The sequence below is a fragment of the Ranitomeya variabilis genome, chromosome 4 (genome assembly GCF_051348905.1).
Source record: "Ranitomeya variabilis isolate aRanVar5 chromosome 4, aRanVar5.hap1, whole genome shotgun sequence".
Lineage (NCBI taxonomy): Eukaryota > Metazoa > Chordata > Amphibia > Anura > Dendrobatidae > Ranitomeya > Ranitomeya variabilis.
Genome location: NC_135235.1, coordinates 724,986,207 through 725,011,178, shown reverse-complemented (window position 1 = coordinate 725,011,178; position 24,972 = coordinate 724,986,207). Strand labels below are relative to the sequence as shown.

The 24,972-nt window shown below is 44.0% G+C and overlaps 1 protein-coding gene across 3 annotated transcripts; it reads right to left on the bottom strand.

Annotated features, from left to right (window-relative positions):
- Positions 1 to 2,190: 2,190 nt before the first annotated feature.
- LOC143766687 (uncharacterized) lies at positions 2,191 to 24,587 on the bottom strand. Of its 3 annotated transcripts, XM_077254542.1 has the most exons (9): positions 24,334 to 24,495; positions 20,080 to 20,182; positions 11,826 to 11,967; positions 11,576 to 11,726; positions 11,265 to 11,444; positions 11,058 to 11,181; positions 10,872 to 10,969; positions 10,582 to 10,672; positions 2,191 to 3,938 (listed from the first exon to the last, which is right to left on the bottom strand). In XM_077254542.1, exons 4-9 carry the CDS (start codon positions 11,651 to 11,653, stop codon positions 2,422 to 2,424), a joined length of 2,088 nt encoding a protein of 695 aa, XP_077110657.1. In that variant the 5' UTR covers positions 11,654 to 11,726; positions 11,826 to 11,967; positions 20,080 to 20,182; positions 24,334 to 24,495; the 3' UTR covers positions 2,191 to 2,421. The 3 variants fall into 3 exon arrangements, with proteins under 3 accessions (XP_077110657.1, XP_077110658.1, XP_077110659.1); XM_077254543.1 differs by lacking the exons at positions 20,080 to 20,182; positions 24,334 to 24,495 and adding an exon at positions 24,542 to 24,587; XM_077254544.1 differs by lacking the exons at positions 11,826 to 11,967; positions 20,080 to 20,182.
- Between the last annotated feature and the right edge of the window lie 385 nt (positions 24,588 to 24,972).

Sequence of the window (24,972 nt, the reverse complement as noted above, 5' to 3'; positions counted from 1 at the left end):
TAGGTGCTGATGTAAGAGGCAAACATTAGCCATTTAAAATGATCAAAAATCAATGTTTAAGACTCATGACAACAGTGTGTGGTTTTTTGACCAACTGAAGAACAATTGCATAAATTCAAAAGTCGTCATATAGATAACAGTCTATTCCTCCTGGCTTACTGAAAATAGACATCTGGTTAATTAAAATAAAATGTTGTGTCATCACACCCTCATTTAAATTTTTGCTAGACCTTGCACTTAGTGCATAGACTTTATGAGTCTAGAAGTCCCACTGCCTAACAATTTTAAAAGAAGGTTTATGAGACCCTCCTTTATGTCTAATACAGGGAGTATCAGAGTTCTTCTTCCTTCTAATTTTTGGAAGTTCTTGCATTGTCCGCATAGGATTTATGATTTTCAGAGTCCCTTCATAAATTAAACAGGATGTGTCTCACTATGTCACACACCACATGTCCAGATAAGGTATTAAAATGTTAAAATTTACAGTGAATGCTTTTTTCACCATTGAAATCAATGAGAAAATGGAATAATGCAGCACAGAGGCTACGTGTAAACACAAACTAAGGGGTGAAGGAAGCTTATTTTTTCTCTTTTTTTAAATTGCCTTATATACAAGAACGAATGTTTTTATTTGAAAAAAAAGTGGCTTAATACTCCGACAACATTGATCCCAAAAGTGACCTGAGAGTCAGAGATGCATCCAGCCATCTTCCCCATGCTGTTCTCATTCCAATTTAGCACAGTTTTCACCCATTTCAGCAATTTTCTGCCCCCTCAGTCTTCCTGGAAAAGTCTGCTGAGCATGCGACCTGCTGACTCAAATATCGAGCACTCAAGTATTTTAGTGCTCGCTCATCGCTAATAATGACTGCTATCTGTGTGGGATTTTAGATGTTTAAAGGGCCACTGTCACCCCCCTCCAGCCGTTATAAACTAAAAGAGCCACCTTGTGCAGCAGTAATGCTGCATGCTAACAAGGTGGCTCTTTTAGTTTTTGGTTCAAGTATTCCCAAAATAAAGCGTTTTGAAACTTAGCCAAAATACCTGTCGTTAGCCAGGGAAGCGGGTCCTCACTCCCCAGCTTGAACCGCTACTCTGCCGTCACTCCAATCTGGTGGGGCTTTCGGCGCCGCCCCCCTCAGCGCTGTTTATGCTTCAAAACCGGCGCCTGCGCTATGTACTACTGTACTGCGCAGGCGCAGTAAGCTCTGGCCGTCTGATGTCCCAGCCAGGCTTGCAGACACTCCCTGAAGAAGCGACGTGTGAAACGCGCGTTGGAGTGCGGGGTTGAGGCACAGGAACGCTAACATGAGTTTCAAAACGCTTTATTTTGGGAATACTTGAACCAAAAACTAAAAGAGCCACCTTGTTAGAATGCAGCATTACCGCTGCACAAGGTGGCTCTTTTAGCTTATAACGGCTGGAGAGGGGTGACAGTGGCCCTTTAAAAGGGAAGTCCACTACTAGGACAACCCCTTCTTATTCCCCATGATTTTTTATTTATTTATTTAACCCCTTAAGAATTAGGGTTATTTCCATTTTTGAGTTTCCATTTTTTGCTCCCCTTCTTCACACAGCCATAGCTTTTTTATTTTTCCGTCAATATGGCCATGTGAGGGCTTGGTTTTTGCAGGACAAGTTATACTTTTGAATGGCACCATTTATTTTACCATACCATGTAAGGGAAAATGGGGAAAAAAAATCCAAATGCAGTGAAATTGCAAGAAAAGTGCAATTCCACAACAGTTTTTTTTATTTTTTTTTACAGTGTTCACTAAATGCTAAAACTGACCTGACATTATGATTCTCCAGGTCATTACAAGCTCACAGACACTAAACCTTTTTATTTAAGTGGTGAAAAAAACTTCCAAAGTTTGTAAAAAAAAAAAAAAAAAGTTGCCATTTTCCGAGACCCATAGTGTCTCCATTTTTCGGGACCTGGATGAGAGCTTATTGCTTGCGCACCGGTCTGACGTTTCTATTGTTACCATTTTGGTGTAGATACGATCTTTTGATTGCATTTTTGCATTTTATTGCAATGTTGCAGCGACCCAAAAAAAATAATTCTGGCGTTTTAATTTTTTTTCTCGCTACGCCATTTACTGATAAATTATTTTTATATATTGATAGAGCAGGCAATTCTGAATGGAGTGATTCCAAATATGTGTACATTTTTTTTTTTTTTTTGGGGGGGGGGGGGGGATATGAACTCTTATATTTTTTAATTTTTTAATATTTTTAAAAACATTTTTGTTTTTAACTATCTACTTGCTTCAATAGTCTCATGGGAGACTAGAAGCCGCACTTGTCTGATTGCTTCTGCTACATAGAGCAGGGCTACAAAATATTTTCCACATTCTGAACATGAAAAAGGCTTCTCCCCTTTGTGGAGTCTCTGGTGTCTAACAAGATCTGATTTTGTCACAAAACGTTTTCCACATTATGAACAGGAAAAGGCTTCTGCCCTGTGTGGGTTCTCTGGTGTTTATGAAGATTTGATTTCTGGAAAAAACATTTCCCACATTTTGAACATGAAAAAGGCTTCTCTCCTGTGTGGGTTCTCAGGTGTCTAACAAGATCTGATTTCATCACAAAACATTTTCCACATTCTGAACATGAAAAAGGCTTCTCCCCTGTGTGGAGTCTCTGGTGTCTAACGAGATCTGATTTCGTCACAAAACATTTTCCACATTCTGAACAGGAAAAAGGCTTCTCCCCTGTGTGGAGTCTCTGGTGTCTAACAAGATCTGATTTCGTCACAAAACATTTTCCACATTCTGAACAGGAAAAAGGCTTCTCCCCTGTGTGGATTCTCAGGTGTTTATCAAGATGCGATTTCAAGGTAAAACATTTCCCACATTTTGAACATGAAAAAGGCTTCTCCCCTTTGTGAATTCTCTGGTGCTTAACCAAATCTGATTTCTCGTTAAAACATTTTCCACATTCTGAACAGGAAAAAGGCTTCTGCCCTGTGTGGGTTCTCTGGTGTCTAACAAGATGTGATTTCATCACAAAACATTTTCCACATTCTGAACAGGAAAAAGGCTTCTCCCCTGTGTGGATTCTCTGGTGCTTAACCAAATCTGATTTCTGGTTAAAATATTTTCCACATTCTGAACAGGAAAAAGGCTTCTGCCATGTGTGGGTTCTCTGGTGTTTAACAAGGAGATATTTCTCTACAAAATATTTTCCACATTCTGAACATGAAAAAGGCTTCTCCCCTGTGTGGAGTCTCTGGTGTCTAACAAGATCTGATTTCCTCACAAAACATTTTCCACATTCTGAACAGAAAAAAGGCTTCTCCCCTGTGTGGCGTCTCTGGTGTCTAACAAGATGTGATTTTGTCACAAAACATATTCCACATTCTGAACAGAAAAAAGGCTTCTCCCCTGTGTGGCATCTCTGATGTTTGATAAGTTGTGATTTCGTCACAAAACATTTTCCACATTCTAAACATGAAAAAGGCTTCTCCCCTGTGTGAGTTCTATGGTGGTTATCAAGATTCTCTTTCTTTTTAAAACATTTCCCACATTCTGAACATGAAAAAGGCTTATCCCCTGTGTGATTTCTCAGGTGGCTATCAAGATTCACTTTCTGGATAAAGCATTTCCCACATTCTGAACAGGAAAAAGGCTTTTCTCCTGTGTGGATTCTTTGGTGTCGATCAAGATGATGTTTCCAATTAAAACATTTCCCACATTCTGAACATGAAAAGGACTTCCTTGCTTTATGAGCAGTTTGTTTTTTAATGCCTCTTTTGGGTCTTTGATTTTCCTTAGTAGCCGGTACTGAAGCAGATGACAGATCTTTGCTGTGAAGGGATGATAGTATATCTGTAGTAATGGCATTCACTTCAATTGTATCCTGTGAGATCTCAAGATCATCTGATTTTAAAATTGAAGATGTCAGCTGTCCCTCTGATCTCCAGGTACAGTCATCTGTCAAGAATAAAACCAATTATTTTTCAATAAAATATCCTTGAACTTTATATTTTTGAACATTTCTCCTAAAACTGTCTGTAAAAATGGTAAGTTGATGTATATACTCGAGTATAAGTAGAGGTTTTCAGCAAATTTTTTTGTGCTGAAATCACCCCCCTCAACTTATACTCGAGAGAGGTGTCCAGAACATGGAGGGGGACAGGCAGCGGCGGAGCAGCGGGTCACAGAGGTAGGACCCGGCTGCTGCAGCTAACTCCGGTGCCCGCTGCTAAAAAAGAAATGAATATTCATTTCTCTGTAATAGCTCGTGCAGTGTCAGCTGCAGCAGCTGGTCCTTTAGCTGCCGGGAGGTCACGTGTGCTGTTACTTAACAGAGATGAATATTCATTCTGAATATTAATTTCTCTGAAGTAGCGGCACACATGACCGCCTGGCGGTTGACGCTGTGTGCTAATTAATACTCACTGCCCCACACACATAGTTCCGGCATTGGGAGCGGTGAGTATTCCGGAAGCTGTGCTCTGCTTGTGAGCAGCGCATGACGTTCCGGCCATGCAATGCTTAAGTGCGTAAGTGTAATGGTTTACTTGTTTTATGTTTTTTGATGGGGGCTAATCATACAAGAATAGGGATGGGGCCATGCATACAAGGATAGGGATGGAGCCGTGCATACAAGGATAGGGATGGAGCCGTGCATACAAGGATAGGGATGGGGCCATGCATACTAGGATAGGGATGGAGCCGTGCATTCAAGGATAGGGATGGGGCCATGCATTCTAGGATAGGGATGGAGCCGTGCATACAAGGATAGGAATGGAGCCGTGCATACAAGGATAGGGATGGAGCCCTGCATACAAGGATAGGGATGGGGCCATGCATACAAAGATAGGGATGGGGCCGTGCATACAAGGATAGGGATGGGGCCGTGCGTACAAGGATAAGGATGGAGCCCTGCATACAAGGATAGGGATGGAGCCCTGCATACAAGGATAGGAATGGAGCCATGCATTCAAGGATAGGGATGGAGCCGTGCATACAAGGATAGGAATGGAGCCGTGCATACAAGGATAGGGATGGGGCCATGCATACAAGGATAGGGATGGGGCCGTGCATTCTAGGATAGGGATGGAGCCGAGCATACAAGGATAGGGATGGAGCCGTGCATACAAGGATAGGGATGGAGCCCTGCATACAAGGATAGGGATGGAGCCCTGCATACAAAGATAGGGATGGGGCCGTGCATACAAGGATAGGGATGGGGCCGTGCATACAAGGATAGAGATGGAGCCCTGCAAACAAGGATAGGGATGGAGCCCTGCATACAAAGATAGGGATGGAGCCCTGCATACAAGGATAGGGATGGAGCCCTGCATACAAAGATAGGGATGGGGCCGTGCATACAAGGATAGGGATGGGGCCGTGCATACAAGGATAGGGATGGAGCCCTGCAAACAAGGATAGGGATGGAGCCCTGCATACAAAGATAGGGATGGGGCCGTGCATACAAGGATAGGGATGGGGCCGTGCATACAAGGATAGGGATGGGGCCGTGCATATAAGGATTAGAATGGGGCCGTGCATACAAGGATAGGGATGGGGCCGTGCATACAAGGATAGGGATGGGGCCGTGCATATAAGGATTAGAATGGGGCCGTGCATACTAGGATAGGAATGGGGCCGTGCATACAAGTATAGGGATAGGGGCCAATCATACCAGGATAGGGATAAGGAGCCATGCATACAAGGATGGGGATGAGGCGCCTTGCATATAAGGATAGGGATAAGGAGTCACGCATACAAGGATAGGGATGAGGGGACAATGCATACCCGGCTTATACTCGAGTCAATAAGTTTCCCAGGTTTTTTTTAGGTAAAATTAGGTGACTCGGCTTATACTCGGGTCGGCTTATACTCGAGTATATACGGTATGTAAAAATAGCTTTATTGATTTATTTTCATTTGCACAAGGAAAGACTAGAAGCAATGGGATGAAACTGAAGTGGAGGAGACATAGATTGGATATTAGAAAAAAACCTTTTGACAGTGAGGGTGATCAATGAGTGGAACAGGCTGCCACGAGAGGTGGCGAGTTCTTCTTCAATGGAAATGTTCAAATAGCAGTAGGACTTTTATAAACCAATCCATCTATATCCACTTTCACAAAGTCAAATCTTCCCGTCGCTTCTAAGCCTTTCAGTGTGCCCAAATCAAAATTAGGACCCATGTAGTTGTCATTATTATAGTGGAAAGAACCCACTTAATTTATGGTGTGTGTCTCTTGGAGCACAATCTGGGCACTATGTGGTGAGAAATAAAATGGTATATTCAGTTTTCACTCTCCAACATCCACTGCGTGCTAATTTTTGGAAAGTGGATGGAGTCAAAATAGTCACTACTATAGATTAATTCACTGAAGGTTAATGTAGCATCCCAGGTAACCGGTTGCCACAGTGATGTTGCTTTTCCTTCGGGGAAGGTAATGTCATGATCAGAGGCAAGGGAGTTCTCTTCACCAGATAAGGCATCCACATGCAACACATTCTGAATCCAGGCCAGAAGGGGGAGCTCAAGACCCGGATTCAGGGGAGCGTCCCCCAGCTACATGTATCCTGACCTGAAGGAGGAGTTACGTTAGTTGGAGAGGAACACTGAAGTGGAAGGACGTCTAGGAGAGCCGCAGAGCAGGAGAGAGGTCTGACAGCCACGAGGGAGCTGCAGCCTCTGGGAAAGGAGAAAGAACCTGGAGGGTTGGATGTGGAGTACCTGGAGAGGAAAGGAGCAAAGGAGAGGAACAGGGCTCAGAGGGGAACTGTGACCGGGCACCCTCAAAGCCGAAGCGCAGGAACCAGGTACCGGGAGCCCGGGTTTTTGTGGAACTCTAGGACACAGAGCAGAACCGGAGGGCAAGGAACTGTATGTAATTGGCCCACACCTTGTCTGAGACGCAGCAGCACCTAAGGAGCCCGGGGCATGATAAAGTCCCTGTAAAACGGCTCGAGCTGCCCGTCGTGCAGGTACCTGTCCCAGGACTGGGGGAAACTGGAGTACACAGTAGGAACCTTCAGGCAGCAGGGAATTCATCTTCAATTCATCTTGTGTCCTATCTTTAATCACTGGCACATACCATTCACACCTTACATCTTAGGACCCTGCTTCACCCGTGGGAAGTGTAACATCAGTGCTGCCACAAGATCCCCCAGAGGACTCCTTTAATGCAGCATCGGTCCCACTATTGACCGAACTGCACAGGTGGCGTCACGACAGACTTTAAACACTTTTCCCTTAATAGACTGTTCCCCTTTAACGTTGAGGCCCAGGGCCATGGACCGGGTTGCAGCCACCGTGACATTCCCCCTCGAGACCGGACCTGGTACAGAGTACCCCACTACCCTGGGAGCGACTCATTATCATTTCCAAAATGGAGTTACTTTATGAGGTTTTAAACTGCTCTGGTTTTCTGCATTTTGTCATAATAAGGCTTGTGAAAATGGTGTGTAACATCTCGCCTGGGATCCGCATCTGCCACCTCTACTTCTGTCACCAGGCATGGCCTCATTCATTCTGCAGGCAGCACTGGGGATGGAAGAGATATCGGAACCAGAAGCTCTGGATGGTGCAGGCTCTGTTCAGCCATTTAGATTAGGGTTGCTGTGAACTGTAGTGCCATCCAGTCAGGCATTATGGGTGTGTGTGCTGTCCATCTGGAGTAATCTGCTTCCTGCTTTCACCAATTGGAAAGCACCCCACCCTACTAAAGCTCAAAGCTAATTGCAGGAAGATGCCAGATACAGCCTTGTTCTCCTCTGGTTTAGCCCTCTGTGCTAAGCTGCCGAGACCCCTTAATCTAGCTTCTTATGATTTTGTATTTTCTCTGTCCTCGTGGATCTGACCCAAATACTTGACTATTCGTCATCTCACCTCACTCCACAGAACAGCAGGTAACACCATGGCCCAAGCCTAGGGATCTCTGTGTAAGAACAGATCCATGTAAAGAATGTTAAGCAAGGCAATCCTTGGGATCTGCAAAGCTGAGTAGATAGTGCCAAGCCTGATTGTGGTAGCCATATTTTGAGCTGCCAGGGAACCAATACATTGTGTCTGGAATCTATTCCAACAAGATATGCATTCAAATAGCTAAATGGCGATCCTTCCCTTCTTAACCCTGCCATGTGCCCAGACAGTAGTGTACAACCGTATACAGGGTATTGTTTGATTCAAGAGATGTTGAAAATAATTTGTGAGATCCATTTGTTTTCACAGTTGTCACCACAAAAAGCGACATGTCAGATGTGAAAAATTGGAATATTTTGGGCAGTAACTACTGTAGTCAAAAACTGTGACTATGGACAATAACACATCTATCAAAATGTTCAAACTCAACAGTGTTCATCAGTAAAATATGAGTAGTGGTATCAACTCTCTGGAGTAATTAGAGTATGGGGCTCGGTGGCTCTTGGCAATCTAAACTATCGTAAGGGCCAATATTTTCTTTCAGATGAGTTTCAAGAAAAAATATTAGACATTTAAAGAGAACTTTTTATAATACTGCAGAGCTGCAGCATCTTCAAATTAGATCTCGCACATTTGGAAGAGGTAATGGAGACTTTAAAGCAAAAAAATACCAGGGAGTTCCAAACTTACAAACTCACCTAACTGAGGCAGGCTGATCCTACCACAATCAAACTATCAACCAGAATGAACATGTAAAAAAAAACAAAAACATAGAACTAAAAATATGTTACATCTCCCCAAAAAAAAGTATGTACGAGGGGAGAACTCCAACACTGAACTGGAGTTGCACTCGTTTATGGTGGACCATTGGAGCTACTGAGTCCTGACCAGAAGAGTAGAGAAAGTATTAGTGCCCCCAATTCAGGAGAGATTGTGCAGTAATCTGAATTCCTTAGGATGGAAAAAATAATGGAATTTATGACGTGGGGTGAATCTATGAAATCAGGGCTCGAGCCAACACATCTCCTGCAGGCGTGAATAAATGTATATTACAGCCATCACCCACGCACAGCTTAGAGCTATATCATGGCACAGGTGTAATGTTTTTTATGTAGTTTATCACAATCCTCCTTGAAATTAGTTAGTTTTTAATACAAATTGAAAAGTCAGGAGAAAGGGAAACTCTGCTGTTATTGTACAGAAATTCACACTTGGCCTCACTGCACATTTAATGCTGTAGATCATAAAAGCGAAGTTTGTCCAGAAAGACTGGACCTGGTCTTGTAGGGACCATATGAGAACATTCAGCAGCACAGAAGGGAGAGAAGGTAGATTCATCCGATAAGATATCAGGGTTCTAGGAAGCCAACAGCATCATTACCCTCCGCTTTCTCTTACAGGCCCATCATAATATCTTGTCAGCACATTCTACGTACGTTGTTATTTGGCTTTGAAGTCTACAGACCTGGGCAGGTAACGGTCAGCGTGCTATAATCCCTAGGGGTAGGTGGATCCTGTGTAAGAAGATGGCAGGGACCCTCGTGTGCCTTCTCTCTCCTGGACTCTGTTCGCACGTTCACATGTGGCACCTCACTGTGTATTACTGTTCATATATTGCAATGTGATATAATGTTTATATACCATAATGTGAATGATCTCAATGGGTGCTGTTTATAGGATTGGGGCAAGAATAGGGGCTAGAATAGAGGGGGGCACAGTAGTGATAGATGATATCATAGAATAGAGAAGGAGGTAGGCAGCACAGGGGTTAACTAAAGGGGAGGTACAGCAAGGAGCAGGGAAGTATAATCAGGATACTTCCTGATTAGAGACAGACACCCGGGCAGCCTTGCCAAGGGCAGGGTGCATGCAGTGTATGAAACAGCTACAGGTCATGGGGGTAAAACTGCGGATGGCAATAAGGGGCTGGAGAATAGTACAGTCGGGCATCAGCTCAATAGGATCATCCTCAGGGCAGTTCTGGGGTCTACGACTGGGGCGGGAGTCAGTAAGATGGAATTCCCGGCACATTTGCAAGATGGAATCAGACAAGGGGCTGACAGGGAGCTGATGATGCAGGAAGTACAGAAGGCACATGGATTGTCCACAGAAATGGCATGGATTGCCAGGAGAGAAGGAGAGGTTATAGAGGAAATGGAGTCTGCCCAGAAGGAAGGGAAAGTGCAAGATATGATGGTTTGTGTGAAATGTGCTGCAAAAGTGATGGGTGCCCATGTTATCAGTAAAGTTGAACTGTTTGAAAAGGACTGTGACGCTGCAGTGTTTTATGAAACCTGGAATCCTGAAGCTGGAGTGAAAGAAACCGAGGGAACTGAAATGAGTACTCTGCTGCACACATCACACGCACACACACACACACACACACACACAACAGAAAGGACTCTGAATTTCATCTGTGGGGCGCCAGGGTGTGGAAACACTACAGCTCGTTGCCACGACTACCACCCTGGCCGCCTTACACTTGCAGGTTGTAAGCGCTATACAAAAGGGTTTTCACAATTTCACAAAGCCATTTAAACATTTTCGGATGGAGGAGAATGTTATGCTCTACCGGCAAAATGCGGATCACATGATTGTGCTACGTCCGGACTACACCATTGATAAAGCAGCCACAGCCGGCGACTGAGAAGAATCTGTGACTTCTCTGTAGTTAATGATTACTACTCACCTGGGTATTCATATGTAGGAGTCTCCTCTTTACACAGCTCATCACCCCTCATATATGTCTCTGTAGTATTAATATGGGTCAGATCTTCACCCTGAAATAAATATTGTAAAAGTCACAGACAGATGGAGAAAGTCACATCTATGATCAGCTCTAATCCTGCCATCTCCACCGTTCTCATGACACCAGTATGAAACATGTAATACTGGTGGATAAAACAAGACTGAGCACAAGACCTTCCCCACTGTCTACACATCATAGGAGAGATCTCATGACACCTTCTCTCCATCTACCTGATGATTCTGAGAGACACTGGGATCTTCTTGTTTACAGTCCTGTGGAAGAAGAGGACGGGGACATCTCTCGGGTGTTGTCCTCTTACTGGATAGATCTGGAGGAAACACACATAGGGACTGAATTCATTCCTTACATACAGATAATACAGATAATTATAGGCTGTGTGTATTTAATCCTATTACCTGGTGATGTGAGGGGCTGGGGAACCTCCATCATGACGTCCTCATACAGATTATTGTGTAATTCTAAATACTCCCACTCCTCCATGGAGAAATAGACGGCGACATCCTGGCACCTTATAGGAATCTGACACATACAATGATACCGTCATCACTCCGATCCCTTCATAGCGTTACTGTATAATGTCCCAGCATTCCCAGCAGTGTCACCTCTCCAGTCAGCAGTTCAATCATCTTGTAGGTGAGTTCTAGGATCTTTTGTTCATTGATTTCCTCATGTATCAGTGGGTGAGGTGGAGGCTTTGTGATTGGGCTCAGGGGTCTTTCCCATCCCTCAGACACAGGGGTCTGACAGCGCTCATTAGAATTTTTTTTCACTACTGTGTAATCCTGATTAAGGAGAGACACATTAATAAATGTCACTACAGACATTTCCAGATTCCTCACCTCTTGAGTTCTGTCCAACAGTTTTATTGCCATAAATAAGAATTATGTAATGTGACGTTATCAAAATCTCTCACCTCTCCAGTAAGACGGAAGAGGATCTCTAGGGTGAGGTGTAATATCCTCTCCGCCATCTTGTCCCTCTTCATATCCATTCTTGATGGGTAGTTAAGAAAAATTATCTTAATATAGAAGATGTCTACTGAAAGGATCGGATATTGTAGGGACCTGAATAGGAAGACGATGAGACGATGAATCATTACAAAGAATTATGTGTAATAATAAAATTACAGGAGATAACAAGGGAAACATTTCAGAAGACAGAACCTGTAGATGTTGTATTCTCTTGTCTTGTATGGACTGGAACATAAGCTGAGTTACTGAGTAAGACATCTCCTCCATGCAACCAATCTCTGGCTATGTTACCCACTGCTTCGGCAATTAATTTGCTGTAGGAATCACAAGTTCGCTGGGAAAGAACAGAAGATACAGAGTCTGGTAGCGTCCCAAGCAGCAATTACCGTATTTTTCGAACTACAGAATGCACTTTTTACCCAAAAAATTTTTGGTGGAAAATGGGGGTGCGTCTTCTAGTCGAAATATACTTACAATTAGTGTGATGGCAGTAGGAGTCGGATGATTTTACGGCGGTCCGACACTGCAGGGAGATCCCACTCCCTTCCTAGGCTGGTGCGGCAGTATTCGGCAGCGTGCAGTGGTGTGGGGCTCCACCAACATTTTTGGAAAGCCCTGAGCACTGCACATCCACACTGCTGCCATGCGGTAGCCCCTGGTAAAATGTCCACTGGGTTGGCACATGCACACATTGAGATCTCGGGAGATGAGATCTTGGAGCCGAGATCTCAATTTGCAGCGGCATTTTCCCAGAGGCCATTTTACCGAAGGCCACCGCATCGCAGCAGTGGGGGTGTGCGGGGCTCGAGGGCTTTCACAAAATGACAGCGTAGCCCCTGCAACCCTTAGCATCGATGAACCTGCTGCATCAGCCTGGGATGGGATATCCCAGAGGCCACTGCTTCACAGCAAGGGATGTGCTGGTGCTCCGGGCTTTCAGAAAATGTTGGAGGAGCCACCGCACCACAAGAACCACAGAACCTACCGCATCAGTCTGCGATAGGAGTCATATCACTGCCAAACCACCGAACACCCTCTGTGACCACCCTCCACCAGCGCTACTGATTTCCCACGGTAAGCTGAATTAAGACTGTATGACGGACCACAATTTGACACATTTTTATTTCCCTATTTTCCTTCTGTAAATTTGGGGTGCGTCTTATGGTCCGGTGTATCTTATAGTCCGAAAAATATAGTATATTTTTGTTATTTTACAACATTGTTTTTTCTCTGACATCTACTAATAAAACCTATAAAGTTTAGGCCACAGACAACCAATAGTTTGTTCCTCGGAGTCGGCAGCTGAATACGTCTCTCATTGACTCATCTTCCATAACGCTAATTCTCGTCTCACTTACAGACGCTGGAATCGGCATTAACAATACTGCAGGAAATATATTTATTACACGTGACAGGAGAAATAACGACTTCATGATGACGATGACATCATCTTCTACTACGGCTCTAGAAACATATTTGTCCAGAGTCCATCACTGACTCCATCACCACAAGCCGTCTATATGAAGGTTTCCAGTCTTCCCCGCACTGTAATCTTCTATCACTTCAGATCTCATGTCTGATTCACACACATGTTTGAGGCTTTTATAAAAGATTTTTTGTTTTCAAAAACACCATGGTCAGAAATTAACATATTTTTTGGATTATAAGACACACTGGACCATAAGACGCAGCTAGGTTTTAAATTTTATATATGCAGCTCTGGCAAAAATTAAGAGACCACTGCAAAATTTTCAGTTTCTCTGATTTTTCTCTTTATAGGTATGTTTTTTGAGTAAAATGTACACTGTTTTATTTTATAAAGTACTGACAACATGTCTCTGAAATTTCAAGCTAAAAATATTGTACTTATTTTCAGCAAATGAGAAATTGGCAAAATAATAAAAAAAGAAACAGTGCTTTCAGACCTCATATAATGCAAAGAAAATAAAATTCTTATTCAAGTAGAAACAACAATACTAATATTTTAACTCAGGAAGAGTTCAGAAATGAATATTTGGTGGAATAACCATGATTTTTAATCACAGTTTTCATGCATCTTGGAATGCTTTCCACCAGTCTTTCCCACTGCTTTTGGGTGACCTTATACCACTCCCGGAACAAAAATTTAAGCAGATCTTCTTTGTTTGATAGCTTGTGAGTATCCATCTTCCTCTTGATTACATTTCAGAGGTTTTCAATGGGGCTCAGGTCTGGAGATTAGGCTGGCCATGACAGAGTCTTGATGTGGTGCTCCTTCATCCACACATTGATTGACCTAGCTGTATGGCATGGGGCATTGTCCTGCTGGAAAAACCAGATCCCAGAGTAAGGGAGCATTTCCTGAGCAGAAGGAAGCAAGTGGTTTTCAAGGATAACCTTGTATGCGGCTTGATTCATACTTCCTTCGCAAAGATTAACCTGCCCAATTCCAGCCTTGCTGAAGCATCCCCAGATCATTACCGATCCTCCACCAAATGTCACAGTGGGTGCAAGACGCTGTGGCTTGTACGCCTCTCCAGGTCTCCGTCTAACCATTATACGACCAGGTGTTGGGCAAAGCTAAAAATGAGACGCATCAGAGAAGATTACCTTACTCCAGTCCTCTATGGTCCAATCCTTAGGGTCTTTGGCAAACTTCAGCCCGGTTCTCCTTTGCTTCTGATTGATGAAAGGCTATTTTCTAGCTTTACATGACTTGAGGCCTGCCTCTAGGAGTCTGCTATGAACTGTTCTTGCCGTACACTTCACCCCAACTGCCATTTGCCATTCCTTTTGTAGGTCACTTGATGTCATCCTGGGGTTGCTGAGTGACATTCGAATAAGATGACGGTCATCCCGATCAGTGGAGAGTCGCTTTCACCCTCTGCCGGTCTGTAGCTCTGTTGTCCCCAATGTCTGCTGCTTGACCTTGTTGTAAGGGACTACATTCTGTCTACTAGTAAAGCCAGAATTGACCCATTCTTTTCCTCACTCAAGAGTTTTCTTTTCACCTCTTTTGACATGGTTAAAAATTATTTTTTAATTCAAATTATTTTTGGACTATTTCTAGCACTTGTTTGGTCATCCAGCTTGTCCTATTGCAAGAGGATTGTGAAGACCACAACAGTGTTTTTTATACTTTCCCTCGTTAAATAAGACTTGATTCAGCTGATCACCTAATCCGAATCACATTAAGTAGAATGAGGTGTACTTTGGTTGGAATTGAACTGACCCTGGAATGGAATGGCTGTCAGACATGTAGAGATGGTGATTTTTAGAAAACATCACATGACCCGGTCACATGACCGGGGGGCCCACAGTGTCTAAACAGCCCAGGGCCCTGGCTACCCTTAATCCACCCCTGGTTCCAAGGCGTAATGGAATGCATATGACTATGCAGCAGGGCTGGCCTTGCTGCCAATGTGTTAAAAAAAGGGGAGTATGGGAGAGCAAAATGAATATTGTGAAGTGAGTTTGCATGGGCCCATCCAGTATGTGGGTTCAAAGGCATATTGTGGTGGATATAAATTGATAGCAGGGCAGGCCTTGAATTCAATGCAACATTTTTTCAGGAGGCCCTCCTGGACATCTTATGACGGGTATTGTGGTGCATTGTAATTCTTGGCAGCCCATCCACTCACAGCGTAGGCTCTAACAGTTTAGGAGACCCACTGTTTAATAATGGCCCTTTAAGAAGATTAACGCCACCTGATGTACCAGTAAAAACAGGCTCTGTGACTTTAAGGCTAAGTGCGCACTTTGCAGATATGCCGCGGAAATTTCCGCAGCAATTCTGCAACTCCTGCCGCGGGTATATTGCATGCGGAATTGGCATGCGTTTTCCTGCTAAACACTAGCGTTTTGCAAGCGTAATTAGCTTGCAGAATGCTAGCGTTTTCCAAGCGATCTGTAGCATTGCTTGGAAAACTGATTGACAGGCTGGTCACACTTGTCAAACATAGTGTTTGACAAGTGTGACCAACTTTTTACTATTGATGCTGCCTATGCAGCATGCGGCATGACCCCAGATGACGTAGCGGTCTCGCGAGACCATACGTCATCACAGGTCATTTTCGCAATGCATTACTGGGACCGGAGCATCGCGAGGAGCGGGAAGCATGCCGGGGGATGCTGGAAGGTGAGAATATCACCATTTTTTATTTTAATTATTTTTTTTAACAATTATATGGTACCCAGGGCCTGGAGGAGAGTCTCCTGTCCTCCACCCTGGGTACCAACTGCACATGATCCGCTTACTTCCCACATGGTGGGCATAGCCACATGTGGAAAGTAAGCGGATCAATGCATTCCTATGTGTGCGGAATCCCCACGATTCTGCACAAGGAATGAACATGCTGCATTTTTTTCTGGAATGTGACTCCACAGCAGAAAAAAACGCAGCATGTGCACAAAAAATGCGGAATGAATTCTAATAATAGGATGCTTAATGTAGCGTTTTTTTCAAGGTTTTATCGCATTTTTATAGCGAAAAAATGCGAAAATTCCTAAATGTGTGCACACAGCCCAAGAGTCTCTCCTTCATAAATGAAACAAGATGGGTCTGCTTAGGTGTCACACACCACATGGCCAGCTAGGGTTGTTACGTAACAATGGCATTTTCTAGTGAATGTTTTTGTAGTGGTTGAAAGCAAAGTTAAAGTTGAAAAACGCTTCAAAAATGCTGCGTCTGAACTAAGCCCAAGTGGGGGAGGAAATTTTCGGTCTGGGGTTCATTATTTGGCCTTACAGGCAAGTCATTAACCTGCAAAGGATGTACCTTGATATATTTCCCAGCAAAATCCATTTTGGTTTCGTTTTAGTGTGTTTTTTGTGGCACAAGTAAAAATGGCATGAATCTCAGAAATAATTGTTTAAAGCTGTGAAGAAGGAGTCAGGAATTCTTCCAGGGGCGATCCCCATGATGTTCCTGTGTCATCTGAGCAATGTTTCCATCATGTTCAGATGTTTTTAGACCTTAAAAGGACCCCTGGGGGGGAATAGCGGTAAAAATACTTGGGCCTCCTATAGACTTACATTGGGCTTGTTGCTCCGGTCGAGTATCCGAGTAGTCCAATTTACTCAACCCGAACAACGAGCACCCGAGCATTTTAGTCATCACTAATAATGTGCCGTCAGTAAATAGAATGGCAAGGGAATGGATAATGGGTGCTGGGCCTAATATGTATGGAGATAAACATGAAAAGGACACATTATACATAAAGAGGGGGGAGTGGTGAAGAAAGTGTTTCCTCTATGAGCAATCTATTAATGTGTGTGAATATTAGCTGTGAGCTGTAAAGTGTTACAGTGTGGATAAACACTTAAGAAAAATGAAGATATGGTGGGGTGGCTTGAGCTCTGGCTATGTAGGAGGCAGAAGGTCTGAGCTCCCACCATGACATCTTAAAAGTGACTCACAAAGCCTACAAGAATATTATCTAACTGAACCTTCCTGATCCAGAACAGTTTCTCATCGTGCCTGGACCAATTTGATACCAAAATCGGGGTTTTTGGACAAAGAAGACACAGCGTTTTAAAATCCGAGGACAACAGCGGTGCAGGAGAGGTGGAGGGATCCTCTCTTTCATCATTTAATCTTTGTGGAGCACTTCTGCGCCATAGTTCCAGCGTTACCCACACAGAGGACACACAAGACGGACTTCCCCAGCATCAAGGAACCCACAGCAACCTCTTAAGGTGAGGCACAACAGGCATCTCACTCGATAACCGCGGCAGGCCTGCAACGCACTGGGCTGTGCTTACCGCGAGGTGCAGAAAGTAGATCCGGCCGAGTCCAGGCGCCATCTTGTAACAGACCCAGGCTCAGACATGAGAGCAGCTCTCAGCGCTCCTCGCTTCTAGCTGCAGCACGACACAGAAGAGACTGCAGAGTCTGCCGGTGAGCCTCTTGCGAGGAGCCCTGTGGTCAGTGACTTATCCAATGTTGCCCACCGCAACCCATCAAGGAGCGGTGCAAAGAATCCGGCAGCGGCAGACCCTAAAGTACAAGGGAATCCTCCCAGCAGGACTAACCGAGGGACGGAGTAGGGAAGGCCCCAAGCATAACAGAATAAAGAGGGACTCGGTGCTTCTCAGTGCTAACAAGGAGGATAAACCTGAAAACCAATAGGCCTGCATTTCCTCCTATAAGATTCACACAACACCCTGTTTGGGATGACAGTCAGATAATCACTGAAGCAATTTAACCTATATACCGGAGGCAACAGTACTGTATTGAGCTCCGAGGTTAAAGACCCGAGATATAACTAACTCTGCGAGCCCTAATATATTATAAATAAACCAGAGCAGATACTCTACCTTGTCTATATTTCCTTAACCTTGCAGTCTACTTAAAGGCATATTCCTTATAAATCTTATCCTGTTGCACCACATGGCTTGAGGAGTAAAGTCTACCTGGCATTGTACTACACCAGAGTTCGACTCTCTTACACTTGAGACCCTTATAAATAAGATATATAAGCCTGTATCAATGAGAAGATTGGTTGTATATCTTCACACAACATATCTCTTTATTGGGAAACGGCCATCTACATCATCACAACCTTTCTATCTACTTAATGGTATCACTCACCCGACCTACTTGCCTATCTACCATCTTTGCCACAATACTGTATGGTCATAGTGTTCCCACTTGTCTATTTGTCAACTTTAATTCTATTGCAAGTACTGTATTTTTTGGCATATAAGACGCACTTTTTCCCCCAAAAAAAGGGGGGAAAATGGGGGGTGCGTCTTATATTCGCAATGCAGGCTTACCGTGGACCGAGGCGGCAGAGGTGCGGTGGCAGAGGTGCGGCGGCAGAGGTGCGGCGGCAGAGGTGTGGAGATGAGGAGGCGCAGTGAGAGGGGTCCCTTTCCCCGGTGAGGTGATGCAGCAGCCCGGTAATGCAGCAGAACCGGGTGAATCCTGTTGTTATCGGTGCGCGCGGCCATCTTCCTGAGGCCGCGCGTGCGCAGATGGAGGTCTCTGCTGCCCGGGGCTTCAGGAAAATGGCCGCGGGATGCCGCGCGTGCGCAGATGGGGATCGCGGCGGCCATTTTCCTGAAGCCCCGGGCAGCAGAGCTCCATCTGCGAACGCGCGGCCTCAGGAAGATGGCCGCGCGCACCGATAACAACAGGATTCACCCGGCTCTGCTGCATTACCGGGGCTGCTGCATCACCTCACCGGGGAAAGGGACCCCGCTCACTGCGCCTCCTCATCTCCACACCTCTGCCACCGCGGTAACAACAGGATTCACCCGGCTCTGCTGCATTACTGGGGCTGCTGCATCACCTCACCAGGGAAAGGGACCCCGCTCACTGCGCCTCCTCGTCTCCACACCTCTGCCACCGCGGTAACAACAGGATTCACCCGGCTCTGCTGCATTACCGGGCTGCTGCATCACCTCACCGGGGAAAGGGACCCCTCTCACGCCATACCTCTCACTGTGCCTCCTCATCCCAGCACCTCTGTCGGTAACCACTGCTGCCACCCTCCCATGGACACCAGGCCGTGGCGTCGCCCACCTAAGCAGGAAGGGACCCTGCTCAGGTGCACGCCATACCGCCTCACCCCACCTCTGCCGACACCATGCCTCCTGTGACCCTGCTCTGCCACCACCAGCCCACAGGTAAGATACTGTAAATTCGGACAATAAGACGGACCCCCATCTTATAAAAAATCTTTTTTTCTGCAATTTTCACCCCAAATTTGGGGTGCGTCTTATGGTCCGGTGCGTCTTATATGCCGAAAAAACCGGTATATTGAAATCTCGTTTGTATTATGCTATATTGCAGGTTAAACATTCTACATATATACTCTGAACTGTACTATCATATACAGCTCTCGTGAAAATTACTGGTTGACGGCTTGTTGGGGGCAGTGGACTTAAAATGGAGCCAGCTGGAGGGAAGTTCAAAAACAAATCTCAAAAAAACAGGCAGACCTCCCTGGGAGCTTTCTCAAAATCATATGAGGACTTCCCAAACCTATTAAGTCCTATTAAATCTAGGTCTCCACTAAAAGGAGATGAATCAAAACCTTCCTATCCAAAACAATCATATATCCCGACATATAATAAGACATTAAAAGGAGGGGTTGGCCCCAAAAAAACAACAACTTCAAAAGTGACACTAAAGGAGACACCAAACCACTGACGCCATCTGTGATACCTACAGAGGAAATGGACACCTCTAAATCGTATAAAAGAAAGGGTCTTAGTGACCAAGAGAATAAAGTTAACCCGTCTACAGATGAGTCAGATAGCCTTTCAGACGATTACTCACCTAACAAAGACTTTAATAAAATTGAACAAGTTATGAAATTTCCTCTACACTTATTAGCTTTAATAATTAACCTCCCTCTGACCGAATCATGGAACAAATCTGGCATTAGGAGAATTGGGAATATTCACAATGGGATTAAATTCCTTACATTCAGCGAGATAAAATCTAAATACAACTTACCCTCTTCTGAACTGGTCCTTTTTACTATGCTAAAGGACAGTATACAAAAACTCCCGACGGTAAAGCCTTGAATCTTGAAATCCTTTCTTCACTGCTGTGCAACCTAAATAATAAAAACATTTGGAGCCGAAGTAACCTATATAGTTACAGTGCCTTGCGAACGTATTCAGCCCCCTGGAACTTTTCAACCTTTTCCCACATATCATGCTTCAAACATGAAGATACCAAATGTAAATTTTTGGTGAAGAATCAACAACAAGTGGAACACAGTTGTGAAGTTGAACGAAATTTATTGGTTATTTTAAATTTTTGTGGAAATTCAAAAACTGAAAAGTGGAGCGTGCTCCGCTTTGGCTACAGATTGAGATGTGTTTTGCTCCTCGTGGATCGACCAGACTTCTACTAGAAATGAACCTCCTTCGCTTCTCCCCTCCGCCCATCTCTCTTGGTTCCATCCAAAGCCTCCTGTCGTCCTGGCAAAAATTTAAAATATCTCATCTCCCTTTCCTTTTTAAACATATTTCCCTTCGAGCTGTTGAAACCCTGATGGGAGAAATTTCTTTTGCGGCATGGGGCGCTGGTCTCACGTCTACACTCTTTCTTGCTGATTTGCTGGTTCAGGGTCGTCTCTCTCCATACACTGACCTTGCTTCAAAATTTTCCCTTCCTCCTAATTCTCTTTTTTCCTATTTTCGGCTCCGTCACTTTCTTAGCACAGTATCTTTCCCAGTCTGCGATCCCAGGGAGATTAGCCTCTCGCTACAAGCGTTCTTTGGTCAGCCTTCCCGGGCCCGTAGCGGAGTTTCTATTATTTATAAGGCTCTTCTTAATTCACGAGTTGTATCCAAACTTTCTTACATGCTTAGTTGGGAATCCAGATTCGCTTTCTCATCTCCTTTAGAAAATTGGCTTACTGCCTCGGGTCATGCTTCTCATTTCACACGCTGCATTAACCATCTGGAGCAATCGAAAAAGCTTATGTTCAATTGGTATCTAACTCCTTCTCGTATCGCGAAATTTGGTGGTCGGGGTTAACCTCCCTCCCCCTCTTGCTGGAAGGGTTGCTCTGATTTGGGTACAGAAGCCCACATGTGGTGGCACTGTCCTGGAGTCAATCAGTTTTGGTCTGAGGTTGGTTCTCTTCTCTCTTCCCTAACGGGTTTTCCCATGATACTGACGCCTTCCCTAGCTTTATTGGGTTTGAATCTGGAGTCCTATCCTCTCACCATTAGACCAATCATAACAAACACTCTCATTGCGGCCCGACAGACGATAGCTGCTCACTGGAAGACCCCGACTCTTCCTTCTCTTCCCGAAACTATATCTCGCCTAAACCTACACTGCTCTTATGAGCTCATGCTAGCACATGAATTAAAGAACAAAATAAAGATTTTGAATTGGTGGGACCCGTGGATTTCCTCCATTCATAATACTGTTGAAGTGCCTCCCTGATACTTGTTATTTTTTGAATTATTGTGTATTTCCGAGTATCTGTTGAATTCTGTTTCAATATTTCTTATACCTTAACTGTGACAAGATGTATGGCTGCTCATTTTCCCTTTTCCCTGTCCCTTTCCCCTCAGTATCATTTTTATTATGTTTTGTTCCTATTTTATTTTGTGTATTTGTTTGTGTATATTTGTATTTTCCTACTGGTAACTGTTTGTTACTGATATTCTTTGAATTCTTTAATAAAAAAACAACTGGTTTAAAAAAAAAAAAGTGGAGCGTGCAATATTATTCGGCCCCTTTACTTTCAGTGCAGCAAACTCACTCCAGAAGTTCATTGTGGATCTCTGAATGATCCAATGTTGTCCTAAATGCCTAATGATGATAAATGTAATCCACCTGTGTGTAATCAAGTCTCTGTATAAATGCACCTGCTCTGTGATAGTCTCAGGGTTCTGTTTGAAGCACAGAGAGCATCATGAAGACCAAGGAAGACAACAGGCAGATCCGTGATACTGTTGTGGAGAAGTTTAAATCCGGATTTAGATACAAAATGATTTCCAAAACTTCCCAAGGAGCACTGTGCAAGCGATCTTATTGAAATGGAAGGAGTATCATACCACTGCAAATCTACCAAGACCCGACCGTCCCTCTAACTTTCATCTCAAACAAGGAGAAGACTAATCAGAGATGCAGCCAAGAGGCCCATGATCACTCTGGATGAACTGCGGAGATATACAGCTGAGGTGGGACAGTCTGTCCATAGGACAACAATCAGTCGTACACTGCACAAATCTGGCCTTTATGGAAGTGTGGGAAGAAGAAAGCTATTTCTCAAAGATAACCATAAAAAGTGTTGTTTAAAGTTTGCAACAAGCCACCTGGGAGACACACCAAACATGTGGAAGAAGGTGCTCTGGTCAGATGAAACCAAAATTGAACTTTTACGCAACAATGCCAAATGATATGTTTGGTATAAAGGCAACACAGCTCATCACCCTGAACACAGCATCCCCACTGTCAAACATGGTGGTGGCAGCATCATGGTTTGGGCCTGCTTTTCTTCAGCAGGGACAGGGAAGATGGTTAAAATTGATGGGAAGATGGATGGAGCCAAATACAGGACCATTCTTGAAGAAAACCTGTTAAAGTCTGGAAAAGACCTGAGACTAGAACGGAGATTTGTCTTCCAACAAGACAATGATCCCAAACATAAAGCAAAATCTACAATGGAATGGTTCACAAATAAACATATCCAGGTGTTAGAATGGCCAAGTCAAAATCCAGACCTCAATCCAATCGACAATCTGTGGAAAGAGCAGAAAACTGCTGTTCACAAACGATCTCCATCGAACCTCACTGAGCTCGAGCTGTTTACCAAGGAGGAATGAGCAAGAATTTCAGTCTCTAGATGTACAAAACTGATAAGAGACATACCCCAAGCGACTTGTAGCTGTAATCGCAGCAAAAGGAGGCGCAACAAAGTATTAAGTTAAAGGGGCTGAATAATATTGCACGCCCCACTTTCAGTTTTTGAATTTCCACAAAAATGTAAAATAACCAATACATTTCGTTCAACTTCACAATTGTTTTCCACTTGTTGTTGATTCTTCACCAAAAATTTGCATTTGGTATCTTTATGTTTGAAGCATGGTATGTGAGAAAAGGTCGAAATGTTCCAGGGGGCCGAATACTTTTGGAAGGCACTGTACTTTATTAAGTACAACGTTAGCGCTAAAAACGTATATATGAAGAGGTGGAAGTCCGACCTTGGTACAGACTTGGGAACTGAACAATGGGACAGCGCTACAAAAAACACATGCCAGTCAAACATATCAATGGCTTTCCATGAGTCCTACTTTAAAATAAGGACAAGATGGTATCTAACGCCCATCAGATTGTCACATATAAACCAGGAACACTCTCCCTTATGTTGGAGAGACTGCGGACAACGGGGTAATCTCTGTTACTTATTTTGGGGTTGTCCGATAATAAAAAATCTCTGGTTCCAGGTATTGCGCCATATTAACTCCTTTTCTGAAATTTTGTGATCACCCCTCAAAGGGCGCTTCTTTCCCTTGACATGGAGCAATTTGACCCCTCGGTTAGATATGTCATCATACAGATCCTCCTAGTTGTCAAAAATACATTGGCATTCTGGTGGAAAAAACCCGAAACACCCAAATTCTCAGATATTTTGGATAAAATTCACCAACATAGCGCTCTGGAATGGAGATTTGCGGCTAACAATAGCAGTGTTTACAAATATTCTAAGAAATGGAAGATCTGGAACAGCAAATTTAAGGTTTAAAATTGCCATTTTGTGCCTCTTTCCTCGGAATTGTATACATTTAAGTATGACATAAACATACAACATTCTTCAAATTGCAAATCAGTATTTGTTTGTTAGAGACTGTTATTAGGGTTCCCTAATTTTATTGATCCCTTCCTCTGTCCACTGTTAACCCTTCCCTTCCCCTCCCTCATTTCTCTAATCCCGGTTTTTAATACAAAAACCTAATAAAAATATTTTAAAAAGAAAAATTAAAATATGGGACTAGTGTATGCAATATTACTGTGCAAAAAGGGAAATAATAAAAGTGCAGATGTGCTGCTAAGTGCTAAACTGATAATTATCCAACTGTGAAAGATATTTTTTGCTGTTATTGTGAACAGTTAAGCAAATTAAAGATTAAATGATGTCTAATAGGCCTAAAGTTATAGATGACACATGTCCTTTGTATTTTAGGTATATATATATATAAGCAAATTTCCCAGCTTTGTAAAAACCCGGCCTCCTCTAACCTTGTGCAGCCATGGGTTCTAAGCAGCTGCCGAGCTCTCTGACAATGGTGGAGGCCACGAAGCAGGAGAAGGATAGAAGAAGATAACAAAGCGTTCTCAAGTTGCCCTTTCCTCAGTTCTAAATGTTATTAAGAAATAGCAGTTACCAGGAAGACAAAGCAATATATTTCTAATATTAATGCGCCAGTAATGGGGAATCTCCACATACCTTCACTTGCAGAGCCGCACACCACATATATGGCTGCTCTGTGCGCACAGGACCTGTGATGAGGTCACAGGAGGGGAGGAGTCAGGGGTCACATGATCAGGGGCCTCAGTGTATGCAGGACTCTGCTGTGCTGGTTGTCATGGTGCTGGATGAGGGGAAGTTTATGTGTGGGGTCAGGAGGGGTTTACAGTGTGGATGTAGCAGAGCCGTGTGTGTATGAGGTGTACGGAGCGGAGCCGTGTGTGTACGAGGTGTACGGAGCAGAGCCGTGTGTACGAGGTGTACGGAGCGGAGCCGTGTGTGTACGAGGTGTACGGAGCAGAGCCGTGTGTACAAGGTGTTCGGAGCGGAGCCGTGTGTGTACGAGGTGTACGGAGCGGAGCCGTGTGTACGAGGTGTACGGAGCGGAGCCGTGTGTGTACGAGGTGTAC